At 40.3% G+C, this 19,834-nt stretch overlaps 1 protein-coding gene across 2 annotated transcripts in view; it reads right to left on the bottom strand.

Annotated features, from left to right (window-relative positions):
• The window catches only part of LOC108296815 (SAP domain containing ribonucleoprotein), a 70,980-nt gene that overhangs the window by 30,080 nt on the left and 21,066 nt on the right, over positions 1-19,834 (bottom strand). For both annotated transcript variants that reach the window (XR_005198449.1, XM_017519416.2), the window contains exons 5-9: positions 16,588-16,639; positions 15,057-15,130; positions 14,583-14,611; positions 10,870-10,895; positions 8,301-8,369 (exon numbers count right to left, since the gene is read on the bottom strand). Coding sequence is in view for 1 of the 2 variants with exons in the window: in XM_017519416.2 (XP_017374905.1) it covers positions 8,301-8,369; positions 10,870-10,895; positions 14,583-14,611; positions 15,057-15,130; positions 16,588-16,639 (250 nt within the window). In the remaining variant the exon portion in view is untranslated. The remainder of the gene's footprint in view (positions 1-8,300; positions 8,370-10,869; positions 10,896-14,582; positions 14,612-15,056; positions 15,131-16,587; positions 16,640-19,834) is intronic.

The raw sequence follows: 19,834 nt of genomic DNA, 5'->3' as shown, positions 1-19,834 counted from the left end.
AAAAAAAGAGCTGGGCATAGTGGCGAATGCCTGTAATCCCAGCTACTTGGGAGGCTGAAGCAGAAGAATCACTTGAACCCGAAAGGTAGAGGTTGGAGTGAGCTGAGATCGCGCCATTACACTCCAGCCTGGGCAACAAGAGTAAAACTCTGCCTCAAAAAAAAATTATAACAAATTACAATGATATGCCAGCATCACTACTCTTGTGCATTAGGGCCAATATTAAGGAAAATAACAGTTACTTCAACACAAGCACTGCTCTAATGGGGAAGTAGTAGGGATATGCTTGACAGAGGGATGATTCACATACCCAAGCAGGACAGGGCAAGATTTTATCATGCTATTGAGAACAGTGTGCAATTTAAAACATACTGTTTGTTTCTAGAATTTTCCATTTAATATTTTAGGACTGTGGTTGACCAAGGGTAACTAAAACAACAGAAAGCACACCCACAGATAAGAGAGGACTGCTGTATGATCTTCTATCTCTAGAAGACAACAGGCTCTCCAGAAGGAGTGAATTGAAAACAGTCTGCCTTCATTTAACTACAATGAAATCTGTATGCTAGAAGACTGGTGCCCTTCTGTACTTTGAATTGACTTTGTCTCAGCTTCCTCTTTGGTATCTCAATACAGTTAAGTGACAAGCTCCTCAAAAACAAGGCAGGTCCAATATCTCTATCACTATGAAGCGGTTCATCTCCTATCAATGGTGATAAAAAAAAATGTAATACAAAAGGCTCATGAAAATTATCACTGCAACTACCCAAGAATATTCTAGTCACCAGCCTCATCAACAAGAAGACTGTTGGTAGAGGCATGGTTTCTTTTCAACCTTTATATATTCTTTTTTGTTGTTCAGTAGGGTCTTGCTTTGTTGCCCAGGCTAAAGTGCAGTGGTGCCATCATGGCTTACTGCAGCCTTGACCTCCTGGACTCAAGCAATGCTTCCACCTCAGCCTTTCACGGAACTAGGACTACAGGCACTCACCACCATGCCTGGCTATTTTTGTTTTGTGTTAAAGATAGGGTCTTATTATGTTGCCTAGGCTGGTCTCGAACTCCTGGGATCAAGTGATACCCCAAAGTACTAGAGCTAGGATTAAAGGTGTGAGCCTCTGTGCCCAGCCTAAACCTTTTATATTGTGACACTGTGCTAACACAGACCATACCCATCAGGAAAGAAGAGTGGCAAAAATCATAAACCCGGAAAAAGTATCCTTCAGGGTTTAGTGGCCTTAAGATAACTCTTTAGGACAGTTCTCTATATGAAGGGCTATAAGTAGAAAAACCCTGGTAATATTCTAATAGAAAAAAAAAGAAGATATACTAAGGTCGATAGGGATAAAAGATGCTTGTACCTTCTACTAGTAATCAAGAATCAGTAACATATACCCCACTCACATTCCTGGGGAAGGAGAAGAGTATCAACTACATTCCAGTTTTCTGCTTAGTGCGTGGGATTAGACTTGTTTTGTTTTTTAAATACCTCCGTTCATGGATTTCTTATAATGTCCTAAAAGTATGAAGTTCTTCCTTCCCAAGGGTGCCGATGTTTGAAAAAAAAAAAAAAAAAACACTCCATTCAAATCAGCACAGCAGTTAATACTACAGCACTAAGCCCAGACTTAGTTTTTACCAAAGCTGATATCCTCTGACTACAAATACATTAACTGACCTGGCTTTATTCCCTCTATCCATCTCTCACTCTTTTCTTTTTTAAATTTTTTTTATGAAGACGGGGTCTCGCTCCATCACTTAGGCTGATGTGCAGTGGTATGAACATGGCTCACTGCAATCTCCACCTCCTGGGCTCAAGCAATTCTCCCATCTCAGTCTCCTAAGTACTAGGACCACAGGCATGTGCCATACTGTATCTAATTTGTTTTCACTTTTTATAGAAGACCAGGTTCAGGCTTCACTCCTTTCAAAGATGAGTTTCTGGCCAGGTGCAGTGGCTCACACCTGTAACCTCAGAACTTTGGGAGGCTGAGGCTGGCAGATTGTTTGAGTCCAGGAGTTCAGGACCAGCCTGGGCAACATGGTGAAACCCCAATACTACAAAAAATACTAAAATTAGCTGGGTGTGGTGGTACATGCCTATAGTCCCAGCAACTCAGGAGGCTGAGGCAGGAGGGTCACATGAGCCTAGGAGGTTGAAGCCACAGTGAGCTGTCACTGTGCCACTACACTCCAGCCTGGGTGACAAGGGTGAGACCCTGTCTTAAAAAAAAAAAAAAAGGTTTCCTATGTGCCAGGCTAAGTTCTGTCCTTCACTAATAGCACTGACCCAAACACTATTTCTCTTGGGAGGCATGGCAAACAGATAGAGACAAAACAACCAGTCAAGCAAAAAACAGAAAACCTAGCTGGTGATCAATCAGAACAAACCAGGTAGATGTTATTTATCTGAGTTTTGTTTTGTTGGAGGGGTGTGGGAGGTTTATTAGTCCACAATCACCATAAGGCTTATGAGAAAAGGCATGCCACTCTATCCTCAAATGGTCCGAAGAGTTGAAAGGGACAATTTACAGCCTCTTATGTAAAATATGTCTGTAAATGCCAATACCATTCTTTGCCTTGTCACTTTCCATTAGCCTAAACCAACAGGATGCTATTCACTGAGACTTGAGCTAGAAACATGAACGAACAGACTTTTCTTGGGCAGAGGGAAAACGAGATGATGATTTAGGGGAGACTGTGGGGAGGAGGGAGAGAGATTTCTTCATATTTCTGTGTAGTTCTGACATGTGTATAGTATACTAGTGGAGCTGAAAACTGAAATATATAAATAGTTATGCAAAAGTCAGCCTAGAAAAAATAGCAGAGACTCGGGTTCCTTAAATCTGTAATATGCTCAAGCCATAAATCTAAAATATGAAGAGATGAGTAGATTGTGACAATTTAGAAAAAAAAATCAGGCTGAGTACAGTGGCTAACACCTGTAATCCCAGTACTTTGGGAGGCTGAGGCAGGAGGATCACTTGAGCCCAGGAATTGGAGACCAGCCTGGGTAACATGGTGAGACCCTATCTCTAAAAAAAAAAGAGTAAAAAAGAAATCAATCATAAACATTATTCAATCCGTACCTCAATTTGCTCTCACATACTTCCTCTCTTTATTCATATACTACATTGACCAGTAGCCAAGTCCACTAAAGAGAAATCAGTAAACAAGCAGGGCCATAAGTTGGATGGCAGATGACAAAAAGTGGGTTTCTCATTGTCTTGTTTAGAATACTGGATAGAGAAGCGGCTACACTACTTGCTAACATCCACTATTTACACCACATATAACTGAATAAAATCTGTGCCTAGACAATTACCCAACTTAAAGACAAGTGACCAAATTATACAGAAGGCTACGCTGGAACCCAGAATCCCAGGATGAGGTGGACAAAAGTATGCTCATCTGGGCCAGGAATGGTGGCTCACACCTATAATCCCAGCATTTTGGGAGGCAGAAGCAGGCAGATCACCTAAGGTTGGGAGTTCGAGACCAGCCTAACCAACATGGAGAAACCCCATCTCTACTAAAAATATAAAAATCAGTCAGGTGTGGTAGCACATGCCTGTAATCCCAGCTACTTGGAAGGCTGAGGCAGGAGAATCGTTTGAACCTGGGAGGCAGAGGTTGCAGTGAGCCGAGATAGCGTCATTGCACTCCAGTCTGGGCAACAAGAGTGAAACACCATCTCAAAAAAATTAAAAAAGTCTGCTCCTCTGGCAGTTCCGTAAACACAAACTTAACCTTGTTACTAACCTCAGCCAACCAAACAAACTCTAGGTAGCAACTCATTATGGCAATAAATAATTAACCACAAGAACTAGGCAACTCTCACCAGACAATGTACGCAGCTGCAATTCCAGGATGTAGAACTAGAACACTAAGTTCTAGAAAAAAAAATCCTACTTTTCTTATTTCTTACTCCCTTTCCTCCAACTTTACTTCTTTCATAGATTTACTCTGAAATGGCTTATATTTTCTACAATTATTTATGAAAGCTGTATAGGAGATATAAGCTAGATATAAGTTGTCCAATACAGTAGCCACTAGCCACAAATGGCTTTGTAAAATAAGTTTTATTGGGCAGTGCTGGTCTAGACAGCAAAATATCAGCATTTCTGGGACACTGATCATTTATGGGACAAAATAAACCAAACTGTTTAAATTAGGATGGTTCTGAAAATCAAGATTTACAAACAACATAAATAAATACTCAAAGAGGACATCTCAAAAAGTCACAAACTGGCTGGGTGCAATGGCTCACATCTGTAATCCCAGCACTTTGGGAGGCTGAGGTGGGTGAATCACAAGGTCAGGAGTTCAAGACCAGTCTGGCCAGCATAGTGAAACCCATCTCTACTAAAAAAACAAATAATTAGCTGGGCATGGTGGCACACACTTATAATCCCAGCACTTTGGGAGGCCAAGGTAGGTGGATTACCTGAGGAGTTTGAGACCAGCCTGACCAACATGGAAAAACCCCATCTTTACTAAAAATACAAAAGTTAGCTGGGTGTGGTGGCATATGCCTGTAATCCCAGCTACTCAGGCACCTGAGGCAGGAGAATCGCTTGAACCTGGAAGACGGAGGTTGCAGTGAGCTGAGATTATGCCACTGCACTCCAGCATGGGCAACAAGAGCGAAACTCAATCTCAAAAAAAAAAAAAAAAAAAAAAAAAAAAAAAAATCAATCTCAAAAAAAAAAAAAAAAGATTTAAAAAAACATAAGTAACCTAAATAGAAGAAAGATGGAACAAAGTTGTACACAAGTGTTCCACAGTGGTACAGTAATGATTACTTTCAGTGTTTAGCCTACTTGGGAGGCTGAGGCAAGAGAACAGCTTGAACCCACAGGCAGGGGTTGTAGTGAGCCAAGATGGTACCACTGTACTCCAGCCTGGGTGACAAAGAGAGACTCCGTCTAAAAAAGACAAAAATCTCCAAGTGAAGTAGTCCCTGGAAACCATATATATTCTAGTAAAGTGCTACTTAGTCTGCCTCCTGGTGCTAGTTTTCAAACTGTTTCTTACTAATTCGTAAAAGTCCAGAAATTGAAAATGTTTAGAAACTTTCAGAATAATTTAATACTGTTGTAGCATTTTAATTGTATTTTATAAAAGTATCACTCTGCAATAATAAATGTTTTAAACTAGCTTTTTGCCACAGATAATTTCAGAAGCACTACTCTAGCACATATGCAAATAAAAAATATGCTGTACACATTGACAATCAATGTTATTAGAGAAGGAAGCTCATAGCTAGAGTTCTGCCAATTACCATTATTATATTACAACCTTCCAGAGACTTAAAATGGGAGCTGAAATTTCATCAACGATCAACTAAAACTAAAACTGATACAAGTTAATTGACTGAATTTTAAGGCCATAAAGCCAATTTACCAACAGAACTGAACTAAGAAAAAAGGAAGAAAACTAACATTTATTGAGGATCAAAGTATCACTATTAGGTACTTTCAAATACTGTATACGATTTTTTTTTTAAAGACAGAGTCTAGGCCATGTGCAGTGGCTCATGCCTGTAATCCCCGCACTTTAAGAGGCCAAGGTGGGTGGATCGCTTGAGGCCAAAAGTTCTAGACTAGCTTGGGCAACATGAAGAAACCCCACCCCTACTAAAAATGCAAAAATCAGCTGCGCCTGGCGGTGCATTCCCATATTCTTAGCTACTCAGGAGGGCGAGGTGGGAAAATCACTTGAACCCAGGAGGCAGAGGTTGTAGTGAGCTGAGATCACACCACTGCATTCCAGCCTGGATGACAGAACAAGACCCTGTCTCAGAAAAAAAAAAAAAAGACAAGGTCTTACTCTGTCTCCCAGGCCAGAGTGCAACGTCACTATCATGGCTCAATGCAGCCTCAAACTCCCAGGCTCAATTAATCCTCCCACCTCAGCCTCCCAAAATAATGGGATTTCAGGCATGAGCCACTGCCAACTGTCCCTGTATCCAATTATTTACTCTTCATAACCAGGTTGCTAGTTATCGCTCTAAGTCTTACAGACAAGGATCAAAGAAGTTCAGTAATTTGTTCAAAGTCACAAAGTTAATAAATGTATCTGTTTTACTAAGCCTCCTGTGGAATAAAAATGAAAATAGGTCAAAGACAGAGAAAAATTCTATGGAAGGGAAGAGAAAGACCTGATATTCCTATAATGAAATGCCATAAAAATAACACAGGTATACAGCATAGCACTGATGGACAAATTCTTCTCAGGAATGTGTAACAGGAGATATGAGCTATGTAGTAAGAGAGACAATGTTCAACTTTGTAAATTCTGAAGGAATACACAGACAATTCTCTAGGAGATGGAGTGAAGTTACTGCTTGGGTTCTCAGATATCTAGCCCTCATATAAAAAGGGAGAAGACAGGTAAGAACTAGGGCTGCAGATCCAAGGCACCCTTCCCCTCAGCCAGCTGGCACAACACAAGTGACCTTTGGTTTATAATAGCCCTTCTCAATTAAGCTGCATGTGGCTTAAGAATCACATATTCTGTCTCTCAACTCCCAATTTTTTCTTACTTCACATAAATGAGCAAGTATTCCCACTGAGCACCTATGATCTCAGCATCATGCTAGGCACACAGACCTAATGCTATATTTCCAGTTAATATCAAAAATGATAACCCAGGATAGGTGCAGTGGCTCACACCTATAATCCAGCACTTTGGGAGGCCACGGCAGGAGGATGGCTTGAGGCTAGGAGTTTGAGACTTCCCTGGGCAACATAGGGAGACCTCATCTCTAAAAAAGGATTTAAGAAACTAGCCAGGCAGCCAGGCACGGTGGCTCATGCCTATAATCCCAGAACTTTGGGAGGCCGAGGCGATCAGGAGTTTGAGACCAGCCTGACCAACATGGAAAAACCCCATCTTTACTAAAAATACAAAAATTAGCTGGGTGTGGTGGCACATGCCTGTAATCCCAGCTACTCGGGGGCCTGAGGCAGGAGAATCGCTTGAACCTGGAAGATGGAGGTTGAGGTAAGCGGAGATTGTGCCATTGCACTCCAGCCTGGGCAACAAGAGCAAAACTNAAAAAAAAAAAAAGATTAAAAAAAAAAACAAGTAACCTAAATGGAAGAAAGATAGAACAAAGTTGTACACAAGTGTTCCATAGTTACATAGTAATGATTACTTTTAGTGTTTAGTTTTTTCCTAAGCAAAATATATAACTAATGTCAGGTAAGTTTCTTCCAATGGCTTTCTAGAGAGCTAAATACTTTTATACTGAAGTTGGACACAATGATTTTTTTCTTAAATTATAGTTTTTCTGGTTTCAAATACCCTGCCACCACTTTGACAACCAAGAAACATGTTCCTATTCTAAACAACAAAGATTAAAAGACCACCTGCTCTAGGCAAATAGAAAAATACTTATAATTTTCTCCAATGTGCCTTGCAAAACTCCAAAGGCAACTATGCCCTAGGGAACCAATCACCCCACACAGCATATAGTAAACGAAGTCATCTTGCTTAATAAACTAAATAACATCAGTTAGCAGAGGGGCAGAAAGAATGAAATAACGTTCTTATTTTTGTTCCACTGAACCTCCAAGTTTTATTTCTAGGTACCTTTAACCTAAAGACAAGACTGTCTTCTCCTGATTATTTGATTCCCATTATGCCTATTAGCAAAGTTAAAGTAGATGTAATAAGTCTTAGCATCACTGAATTCAACATCTTAACCAACAAAAATATAGACCATGCTCAGGCTGGGTGCAGTGGCTCATGCCTGTAATCCCAGCACTTTGGGAGGCAGAGGTGGATGGATCCCTTGGGCCCAGGAGTTCAAGACCAGCCTGGGTAACATAGCAAAACCCCATCTCTACCAAAAATACAAAACAATTAGCCAGGCATGGTGGCAAATACCTGTAGTTTTAGCTACATGAGAGGCGAGGTGGGAGGATCACCTGAGCACAGGGAAGTCAAGCCTGCAGTGAGCTGTGATAGCATCATTGCACTCCAGCCTGGACAACAGAATGACTCTGTCTCAAAAAAAAAAAAAAAAAAAAGAAACAAAGAAAAGAAATATAGATCATCCTCTAACAGCCTGGGTGAAAGCTATGAAAACAATCCATGGGAAAAAAACACTCAGCTTGTGAATTCCTGCTACATAATCAAGAATCAGCAAGAGGCGGCGACAGTCAAAGGAGTGTGTGAAATGAAATGATTTGTAGCCAGCTACATTCTCAGAAGGGTCATTTCCAGCCTACGCAGTTTCCATAAGCTGCTCTAATGTTGCAAAAACATTACTTCCATTGAACCTACATTACCTTTCTGGAGATTGAAGAGACATTCAAACCAAATCTTTGAGCTCTTTCCTTCAGCTTATCCAAGTTAACCTATTAAAAACATGAAAGAAAGAAAGAACATAGTTTTTAAAAATCGAAATGGAAAACAGAAAATGCAGAAACTATAGCCTGAAGCTACGAGTTCAAATAAGCCTATAACATCAAAGATACCCTATGAGCAAAATTAGAAAACTAAGCAGTACCATCTAATCCACTGCTTATTAAAAGGCCTCCTCTGGAGTACAGTGAAAGATTCAGCCCTGCCTCCTGCATTTATCACAGGTGGCAAGAGGATAAGGAGGGCTTAAGATTAAGGGAAGCCAAACACTGCAGGAGAAAGCAAACACAAGTCTAAATCATCACCTCCAAACAGGGCTACCATTCAAGTCCAAAATCATTAATTTTCACATGGTCTCTGCAAATATTTCTTAACTCTATCTCCAAGCAAAGAGAAACTATCACAAAACTCCTTTTTCAGAAGACAATCTATAACTACTACTCAACTCAACTGTCTTCCCTCCTTTCTTGGAAACCTTGATACCTGAGACTTACTATTACAAGAATATTTAGGACTGGGAGCAGTGGCTCACGCCTGTAATCCCAGCACTTTGGGAGGCCAAGGCAGGCGGATCACCTGAGGTCAGGAGTTCGAGATCAGCCTCACCAACATGGTGAAACCCCATCTCTACTAAAAACACAGAAATTAGCCAGGAGGCGTGGCGTATGCTTATAATCCCAGCTACTTGGGAGGCTGAGGCAGAAGAACTGCTTGAACCCAGGAGGTGGAGGTTGCAGTGAGCTGAGATTGTGCTATTGCACTCCAACCTGGGCAACAAGAGTAAAACTCTGCCTCAAAAAANCTGAGGTCAGGAGTTCAAGACCAGCCTGACCAACACAGTGAAACCCCATCTTTATTAAAAATACAAAAAAATTGGCTGGGCTTGGTGGCTTACGCCTGTAATCCCGGCACTTTTGGAGGCCAAGGCAGGCAGATCATGAGGTCAGGAATTTGAGACCACGCTGGCCAACATAGTGAAACCCCATCTCTATAAAAAAAAATACAAAAAATTAGCTGAGTGTGGTGGTGGGTGCCTGTAATCCCAGCTACTTGGGAGGCTGAGGCAGGGGGAATTGCTTGAATCTAGGAGGCAGAGGTTGCAGTGAGCTGAGATTGCATCATTGTACTTCAGACTGGGAAACAGAGCAAGACTCTGTCTCAAAAAAAAAAAAATTGGCTAGGCTATGGTGGCCAGTGCTTGTAATCCCAGCTACCTGGAGGGTGAGACACAGAATCACTTGAACCCTGGAGGCAGAGGTTGCAGTTAGCTGAGATCATACAAGGCTATTTGAGGGGTTGGGGGAAGGGAGAGTAACAGGAAGAATAGGTAATGGGTGTTGAGTGTAATACCTAGGTGATGGGATGATCTGTGCAGCAAACCACCACGGCACACGTTTACCTATGTCACAAGCCTGCACAGCCTGCACATGTATCCCTGAACTGAAAATAAAAGTTGAAGAAAACAAACAAACAAAAAAGAAAAAGGCTATTTGAAAGGAATTGGTAATAACATTTATTTGAAAGAAGTCAGTTACTTGGCCAGGCATTGTGATTCACGCCTGTAATCCCAGTACTTTGGGAGGCTGAGGGGGGGCTGATCACCTGAGGTCAGGAGTTTGAGACCAGCCTGGCCAAAATGGCAAAACCCCGTCTCTACAAACAAAACAAAACAAAACAAAAAAGTCGTGGTGGCAGGCGCCTGTAATCCCAGCTACTTGGGAGGCTAAGGTAGGAGAATTTCTTGATCTTGGGAGGCAGAGGTTGCAATGAGCCAAGATCAGACCACTGCACTCCAGCCTGGGCAACAAGAGTAAAACTCTGCCAAAAAAAAAAAAAAAAAAAAAAAAAAAGTATATATATGTATATATATTTAGGAAATTTTCATTAATAATATTAAACCTTCACTTACAATACTAAACAGTAACCCCTTAAGCAGGATTTCGTAAAGCTGATTCCATCTCACCACAGCATTCATTACCATTTTTAAACATGCTGACTAGTCACAATGGTCCAGAGAGCCATTTTACTCTAACATTCTTTACTCTGATTTCACATTTCATGGATAGTATTAAAAAAAAAAAAAAAGGAGTAGCTACAAACAGAATTCATAAGTTGCTTCCACAGATTCTCTTATGGTAATTATGAATCAGACATTATCTAAGGCCACTGGACAAGGCCTAAAACTCCAATACCATAAAACAAAGGGTTACATGGATTGTTCTCTAGCTAACAAAATCTATTCCTACTTTCAAAAAGAGTGGTAGGAAGGAAGACATCTGCAGTAACTGATCATGTGACAATTACAGTTTTTCTGACCTCTCAGTATCTCCAACAATTTTTTAAATTCAGGACATACAACACTGTACTGAAAACAGCCAACAAATTAATGTTCTCAGAGTTTCCTCTAATCTGGGGAGGAGGAGTCACTAACTTTAAAGTTAGCTATAAAGAATTAAGATCTGGGTGTGTAAGAAATAAAAAATGATTTCTTACCATAGGCTTGTTGTCAGATGATAGACCTAAGGAAGTAGATAAAGTTTTATTTAATATTTTTAAAAGTGATAAAAGTCGACAGTCTTCAAGTCAAATTAGGCAACATAAAAACAGTATACAGGACACATATCCTTTACCCTCTGATGACAAAGAAAAGGCAGAAATTGCATCTAGCAATGTCTGTATTAGTTGCTAGCAGGAACATAAAACAGTTACAGCTGCTTTGGAAAACAGTGTTTGGCAGTTCCTCAAAAGGCAAACACAGTTACATATGCTCCCACAATTCCACTGCTAGCTATACAGCCAAGAGAAAACCAAAACACATAATTACACAAAAATTTGTACATAAATAAATATTCACAGCAGCATTATTCATATTAAACAAAAAGTTAAAAAAAACACCCATCAACTGATGACTGGCAAAATAAAGTATGGTATACCCGTACAATGGAATAGAGTCACATGCTATAACATGAATGAACCTTGAAAACTACGCTGAGGGAAAGAATCCAATCACAAAAGGTAATATACTGTATGAATTCATTTATATGGAGGCAAATTTCCACAGAGAAAGAATTTAGTGGCTGCTTAGGGCTGGGGAGGGAGAGGTAATGGAGGATATCTGCTGATGGGTATAGAGTTTCTTTCTGGGGTGATAAGCACTGTGATGATAGCAGCACAATCCTGTGAATATACTAAGGAACAATGAATTATATACCTTTAAATGAATGAACTGTATATTATATAAATTGCATCTCAGTAAAGTTGTTAAAAAAGAGAGCACAACTGGACAAACAAGAACTACTATCATGAGTTGCAATTATGGCTCCTGGCTGGGCACAGTGGCTCACGCCTGTAATCCCAGCACTTTGGCTGGCTGAGGTTGGTGGATCACCTGAGATCAGGCGCTCTAGACCAGCCCGACCAATATGGTGAAACCCATTTCTACTAAAAATACAAAAATTAGCAAGGTGTCATGGCGTTCACCTGCAGTCCCAGCTACTCGGGAGGCTGAGACAGGGGAATTGCCTGAACCCAGGAGGCAGAGGTTGCAGTGAGCTGAAATCATGCCACTGCACTACATCCTGCGCAACAGAGCAAGACTTCATCTCAAAAAACAAACAAACAAACAAACAAAAAGAAAAAAATAGTATATTGACCTCTAGGCCCAACCCTAACCTAGCCAATAATTATTTACTTCAAACTTTTCAGGATTTCATTCAAAAAACAATGCTTCCTTTTCGATGTTCCCAAATTCCATTATTTTGGAGTTACTCTATAGTTATAAGACATCAGAATTATGAGTAACACTGAAACTGTATTTTTTATCAAGTTCCATTTTCAGAGAATTAATTTTGACTATTATCTTTCTTCAAACAGCATTTCAGCCATGCACCTGTAGTCTCAGTTACCCAGAAGGCTGAGGGAGGATTGCTTGAGCCCAGGAGCTCAAGTCTAGCCTGGGCAATATAGTGAGACCCTGTCTCTTTAAAAAACAAAAAAAAACCACCACCTTCTATAATTTGTTTTATCTCTCTTGATATAACTAAGAGCCACAAAAAAAATTGTTTTCTCTAAAACACTTAGTGATAGTGGCCAGAATTTTCCTCTTTTTAAAAGCACAGCAAAACACTACAACATGATCTCTGAGGGACATTTTCTTACTTGAAACTACTGACAAGTCACAGAGAAAACTGGATTGAATTAGGAAACTACATTTAAATTTTTTTTTTTTTTTTTTTTTGAGACGGAGTTTTGCTCTTGTTACCCAGGCTGGAGTGCAATGCGGCTCACCGCAACCTCCGCCTCCTGGGTTCAGGCAATTCTCCTGCCTCAGCCTCCTGAGTAGCTGGGATTACAGGCACGTGCCACCATGCCCAGCTAATGTTTTGTATTTTTAGTAGAGACAGGGTTTTACCATGTTGACCAGGATGGTCTCGATCTCTTGACCTCGTGATCCACCCGCCTCAGCCTCCCAAAGTGCTGGGATTATAGGCGTGAGCCACCGCGCCCGGCCTTACATTTAAATTTTAAGTTCCTGAGAAAAGGGGCTATGTTCTTTTTTTTTTTTTTTGAGACAAGAGTCTCGCTCTGTCCCCCAGGCTGGAGTGCAGTGGCATGATCTCAGCTCACTGCAACCTCCCAAGTAGCTGGAACTACAGGTGTTTACCACCATACCTAGCTAATTTTTAAATTTTCTGTAGAGACAAGATGTCACTTTATTGCCCAACCTAGTTTCCAACTCCTGGGTTCAAGCGCTCCTCCCAGCTTGGCATCCCAAAGTGCTGGGATTACAGGCGTGAGCCACCATACCCAGCCCTTTCTTAAAAATAATAACTATCTCAGGCTGGGCACAGTTGCTCACACCTGTAATCCCACCATTTTGGGAAGCAGAGGTGAGAGGATCACTTGAGGTCAGGAGTTTGAGACCAGCCTGGCCAACACAGTAAAATCCCGTCTCTACTAAAAGTACAAAAATTAGCCGGGTGCGGTGGCAGACACCTGTGGTCCCAGCTACTCAGGAGGCTGAGGCAAGAAAATAGCTTGAACCCAGGAGGCAGAGGTTGCAGTGAGCCAGATCGCACCCCTGCACTCTAACCTGGGTAAGAGCGACACTGTATCTCAAAAAAATAATAATAACTATTTCCTCTAATTCATTACAAAAGTGATACATATTCATTGTATGGATTTTAAAAACACAGACACACAAAAAGAAATAAATCATTCAAATATCCACCAACCAGAGATAATGAGTACTACAATTTAGAATACAGTCATCCCTCCATATCCTCAGGCGATTGGATCCAACTCCAACCCTCCAGCTGATACCAAAATCTACACATGCTCAAGTCCTGCAGCAGATACAGTAAGTCGCTCCTCCATATCTGTAGGTTTAACATCCACCAAATACTGCATTTTTGAACTGCACTTGATTATGATGAACCCTCAAATACAGAGGGGAAACTGTATTTATCGGAAAAAAAAATCCATGTATAAGTGAACCTGTGCAGTTCAAACCTGTGTTGTTCAAGCGTCAACTGCATATCTTTCCAATCCTTTTTCCTATCTATATATGCACTCTTACATGACTAAAATGGGAATATACTGTTACTATAATTTTGTAACTCTTTTCATTAATATCTCTGGTAAATATCTTTCAATACTATTTCAGCACAATGTTGTCTTCTATACCATGGCACACATTTACTAAACCAATTCTCTGTTGTATAGTTGGTTGTTTCCAGTAATTGATCACTATAAATAATGCTGTGATAATCCTTGAGAATAACTCTTTAAGCACATTCAAGACTTTCCTTATACGTTCCTAGAAGTAAAATTGTGAAGGTAGAAGATACTCTTTTCCCTTTTATCACTTATCACAGTCAGTATAACACTGGGTAGTGTGCAATAATTTTATGCAGATGAGACCCTAGAATAGGTAAGCAAAGTACTAGAGAAACTTCTTTGAAGATGTTCAAGAAAAGGAAGACAAATGTTGGCACTTCCTATCCTCTCATAACATTCAGTATCTCTCTTAATTGCCCAGGAAGGCTTAAGTATAATTTTACTTAAAGCAAAGAGGTGAAAGTTATAATCTCTTAAGAATTTCTATGGCTAGCAAATTTACCTTATTTTGGAAAAATGAAACCTGTTATACCAGAAAACAAAGAATATAAAGATAACTTTCTCAGAAGTTATCTCTGTACTCTTACCTTTTGTTGGAACTGAAGAAATCCCAAACCTGCAGAAAGAAAAACAAACTAAATTTTAGGAAGCTGTTCACACTCCTGGTTGTCTGTCTGCATGCCAAGTATACATATGACACTTCTTGCTTGTGATCTCAAGCCTTGCAATCATTAGCTAATTCTAACAACCCCATGAAAGAGGTTCAGTTTACTCTCCCTCTTACCAAGTCCAGAGATTAAGCTAAAAGGAAGCCTTATCAGAATTAGTAGTAGTAGTCAGTTCCTGGCTTTAACTATTACACAAACCCTTCTCAATAAAGCCCAATCTATAGCTACGATATCCAAATCAGTAGAGATGTTCTGAATAGGGTCAAAAAGTGTTCATGTCATTCAGCAAGCCTCTATTCTACTTAAAATCAACAACTACACCTAAAACCTAGGATCACACCTCTTCACCTTACAACATCACTATTGCAGGCCCAAAAGGCTGGGGACACTCACCTAGCTGCCCGAGCAGCTTTCTTACTCTCCAAGCTCACAGGTACATTGAATCGTTCGGCCCTCTTCTGCATTCTCTAAGTAAAAATAGATGAAAGAAAGGAAATAAAAATGTCAATTTGTGGTTTAAGAAAGTTAGTGGTCGGGCTCGGTGGCTCACGCCTGTAATCCCAGCACTTTGGAAGGCCAAGGCGGGCAATCACCTGAGGTCAAGAGTTCGAGGCCACCCTGACCAACATGGAGAAACCCCATCTCTACTTAAAATACAAAAATTAGCTGGGCGTGGTGGCACACGCCTGTGATCCCAGCTACTCGGGAGGCTGAGGGAGAATTGCTTGAACCCGGGAGGCAGAGGTTGTGGTAAGCTGAGATCATGCCATTGCACTCTAGCCTGGGCAAGAATAGCGAAATTCCATCTCGAAAAGAAAAAAGAAAAAAAGGTTAGTCCGAGGTACTTTTTGCTTGTTTCGTTTTTTTGCTTTTTTAAAAGACAGAATCTCACTCTGTTGCCCAGACTGTAAGGCAGTGGTGTAACCTCGGCTAATTGCAACGTCAGCCTCCTGGGTTCAAGCGATTCTGGTGGCTCAGCCTCCCAAGTAGCTGTGATTACAGGATTGCACCACTGTGCCCAGCTAATTTTTGTACTTCTAGTAGAAATGGGATTTCACCATGATGGCCAGGCTGATCTTGAACTTCTGGCCTCAAGCGAACCACCCCTTAACCTCTCAAAGTACTGGGATTAAAGGTGTGAGCCACCCCACCCAGCCAGAGGTAGGTATCCTAAAAACATCAGGAGTAATTTCTTAGGGTCTAAAGTGAAAATGCTGACAATCCTAGAAGATATCAGGTTGTGTCCATAGCAGGACTTAACAGCCCTTTCCAGAAGGCAAACACAAAAAGACTATTATTACATGCCCTCAAAAAGAAAAGGGAGGAATAAAAGTAAAACCTATATTATGAATGAAGCCAAGAAGTCAAAAGCTCTGTTTGGCTGACCTTTGAAAAGTGATCAAAGGAACAGTTTGGTTCCAACACTAGTGGTATTCTTTCAGTTAGAAATGAAGCAGCATTGTTTTATGCTATTCTAAAACAGTTTAATAATTCTCTACTTTGAAAGTATGATACTGAACACATGATCTCAACTGGAATCTGGTTTCACAGACCTGCACCACAAATCCAAAGAAATTTCAATCTCATCTACTGGCCAGTAGCAACATAAAAGTCATATCTAGCAATATATTTTCAAGGTACAATCCTCCCAAACTCTAATCCTAGGTTTGTAAACATCTCAAAGAGAGTCACTGTTAAGATCATAGAACTACATACAAAAAGGCTACAGCTTCAAGAATGACTACTCACTATGCCAGCCACATATTTTCCAAAGAATAGCTGGCAGAGAAACGTAACACCACCAAAATCTGTCAATACTGATTTCCTGCCTGTGAATAAATTTTGGAGGATGATGCAGATATAATAAAGGCGAAGAGGGAGAGAGAAATGTAGAGACTATTCTACTAGGGAGCAGAATACCTACCTCAGTCTGTGGTATTTCAGATGTAATTTTCACCACTTTCTTTTCTGCTGCCCTAGAAAAGAAAGAGGTATTTTTAAATGAGAAAACTGATATTCTAAACCACAACCTTAGAAATGTGTAAGAATTCACCTGAGTCACCGTTCTCTGCCCTATTATCTCTCTGCCACCCCTTAGGCCAAAGAAACATGAAGTCCACTAAAGCTTTGGTTCTTTTAACTGTCATCTATTGAGAGGAAAGAGTTCAAATGACAAACTAAGCTTCTTTAGCTAATGTATAATAAAGAAATAAGAAAAGAAGTCTGGTTAAATATACTGGGCTAAAGGGATGCACTCAAAGGACATCAGAAACCATCTCATTTGCTTTTAGGAACTTCTTAATTTACTTTTTTTTTTTTTGAGATGGAGTTTTGCTCTTGTCGCCCAGGCTAGAGTGCAGTGGCGTGATCGCGGCTCACTGCAACCTCCACCTCCTGGCTTCAAGCGATTCTTCTGCCTCAATCTTCCGAATGGCTGGGATTACAGGCATCCACCACCATGCCTGGCTAATTTTTATATTTTTAGTAGAGACAGGGTTTCACCATGTTGGCCAGGCTAGTCCCGAACTCCTGGCTTCAAATGATCCACCCACCTCAGCCTCCCTAAGTGTTGTGATTATAGGCATGAGCCACTGTACTTGGCCTTTAATTTACTTTTGAACTAATGAGTAGCCCTCCAACCCTCCTTTAAGTACCAGCTCTCAGTGTTCATCACAACAATTAATGAGTACTCTACAGGGTCTGGTTTTCTTTTAAAAATCCCTTATTTCTCCCATGGGGAATGTAGCTCTAGCTGGAACAGTCAAAGTGGAACAAATAAAAATGCCAAAGGTAGGAATAAAAAAGTCTAAGGGGAGTTTGAATTAGGAAAACATGGTAAGTTACTGGTCAAAAGCTTAAGAGAAAACAAAAGAAAGGGGACCACAGGGGCGGGAGACAAAGTTCGGAAGTACCCAGGGTAAATGGAAGGGCATTAACCCTCCACCAAACAACTCCCATAAAACTGTGGGTCATAACCAGTCTCATTAAGGTCCCTCATTTAGAGACATGGACAGCTTTTGTTCAAATATCCCGGACACTTTTCCCATTTGATGCCCTGAATGGTAGTAATGGTTTAATGACATTTTCAGAGGAAGCAATTCTGGAACAAGAACTTACTCTCTCCTTCACCCTTTTGTTGGAAATCCCTGGACTGACAGACAAGCAATGGGTGCCCCCTGCTGACCATAACTAAGTCCTACAATATGTAACTGTTTTGGCTGGTGGATGGGGTGGGGAATCAAACTAGAAATGTATATTTTTGGGGAACCTCAGGCCAAAGATGAATAAGGGGATCTCCTTTTAAACAGTCAAAGAATCTAAACTAGCTCTGACTATTCTGACTTTTAAAGAAATTTCTAAATGCTTCCCATTTCTTTGCCATCCTTCCCTAACCTTGTCTTATAATTTAGGCACAAAAGGCAAGAGAAGTTTAATGTTTTACTTCAAGTCCAATGCCATCAAGAGAGCAGTAGTCTCCATCAACCCCAGTGTAATAGCTTCCTCCCCACTCCCATTCTGAAGCACAGTCAATGCAGTGCACCTCCTGGCAGAAAGGGAACCCCAGAAAGGAAGCTTCCTTCTGTTCTATTCGAATTCCCTTAGGCATAACTAAACTCAAGCAATAAATAAACATCAAATTCTGGGATGCATGGGAAATTTCCGCTCTTCACAGAAATTTCTCTCCTACCCAATCACATAAACAACATTCTCCGAAATATAGGGACCCAGAATCTTTCTGTACATACTTCAGTCTAACCACAAGTATCCCTCTAAAAAGCAAAATGATCCCCATCCACTTCAATTTCCTTGTTTCAAAATTCATTAACAGAATTAAAGCCCCCGAACAAGAAAATGCACATTTTAAATATTCTATGAATAATGAACTTCAAACTTTCAAACCTCTACTTTTTAACCCACGCAAGCCAATTATCATGGTATTCACCTGATCTTCCTTCTTATCCCAGAAATTCCTGTAACATTTCTATTTTAAAGCTATCCCGCAACGTCATTTTTTCAAGACACTATATCTAATCATAAACCTCTTATGATGGAAAGATAACTAAATGGCTTTAGAAAGTAATATTTGACAGGCTGGGCATGGTGGCTCACACCTGTAATCCCAGCACTTTGGGAAGCCAAGGTGGGTGGATCGCTTTGAGCTCAGGAGTTCAAGACCAGCCTGGGAAACATGGTGAAACCCCATCTCTACAAAAATTACAAAAGAAGAGCCAGGTGTGGTGGCTTGTGCCTATAGTCCCAGCTACTTGGGAGGCTGAGGCTGGAGAAATACTTGAGCCGGGAAATGGAGGCTGCAGTTAGCCAAGATTGTGCCACCATACTCTAGCCTGGGCAACAGAGTGAGACCCTGTCTCAAAAAATAAATAAAGGAATATTTGACAAAAAGATATCAAAATGTTAAGTGTTACATCCTCTGTGATGCAGCAAATCCACTGCTTGGAATTTACCCTATGGTTGTACTTGTCAGTATAAATAATTAGAAAAAGACATGCAGAACTACATTTTTTTTTTGGCTTTTATGAATACTCTAAATGTCCATCAACAGGAGACTGGTGAAATAAATTACTGTTTACCCACAGAATGGAATACTATTAAATGCTAGAAACAACAAGGTTCTAAGTTGATAACTAGTAAATCTGGGTTATTGGTGGATGAGAGTCTATTATACTAGTCTCATAACTTTTGTATATACTTATAATTTCCTATGATAACAAACAAGCTAAACAAAAGAGATCACTTCCTAGGATAATTATCCTGACTTCATAGGGTCTACTGAGGATTAAAAGAAACTATTTACATTCAGAACAATGCCTAGCATATAACACTTAAATAAGAAAATTATGATATAAAAAATTTCCAGATATGAAAAAAAGTCAAGGAACAGTGTGCATAGTGTGTGTATACATGTATATGTATACATGTATACATATGTACATACATGCACACACATACAGACTCCATATATAAAATATTTCAAAAGAACGTACTGTTCTAAAAACCTCAGTAAAGTCAAATGAGAATGGATACAAAGAGTACTTAATTTTCAATTGATATACTCCTCTATGTACTGATTTTTTTTTTTTTTTCTTTGAGACGGAGTTTTGCTCTTGTTACCCAGGCTGGAGTGCAATGGCGCGATCTCGGCTCACCGC

Source organism: Cebus imitator, unplaced genomic scaffold (assembly GCF_001604975.1).
Source record: "Cebus imitator isolate Cc_AM_T3 unplaced genomic scaffold, Cebus_imitator-1.0 Scaffold741, whole genome shotgun sequence".
NCBI classification, from domain to species: domain Eukaryota; kingdom Metazoa; phylum Chordata; class Mammalia; order Primates; family Cebidae; genus Cebus; species Cebus imitator.
This window is presented reverse-complemented; position numbering and strand designations above follow the sequence as displayed.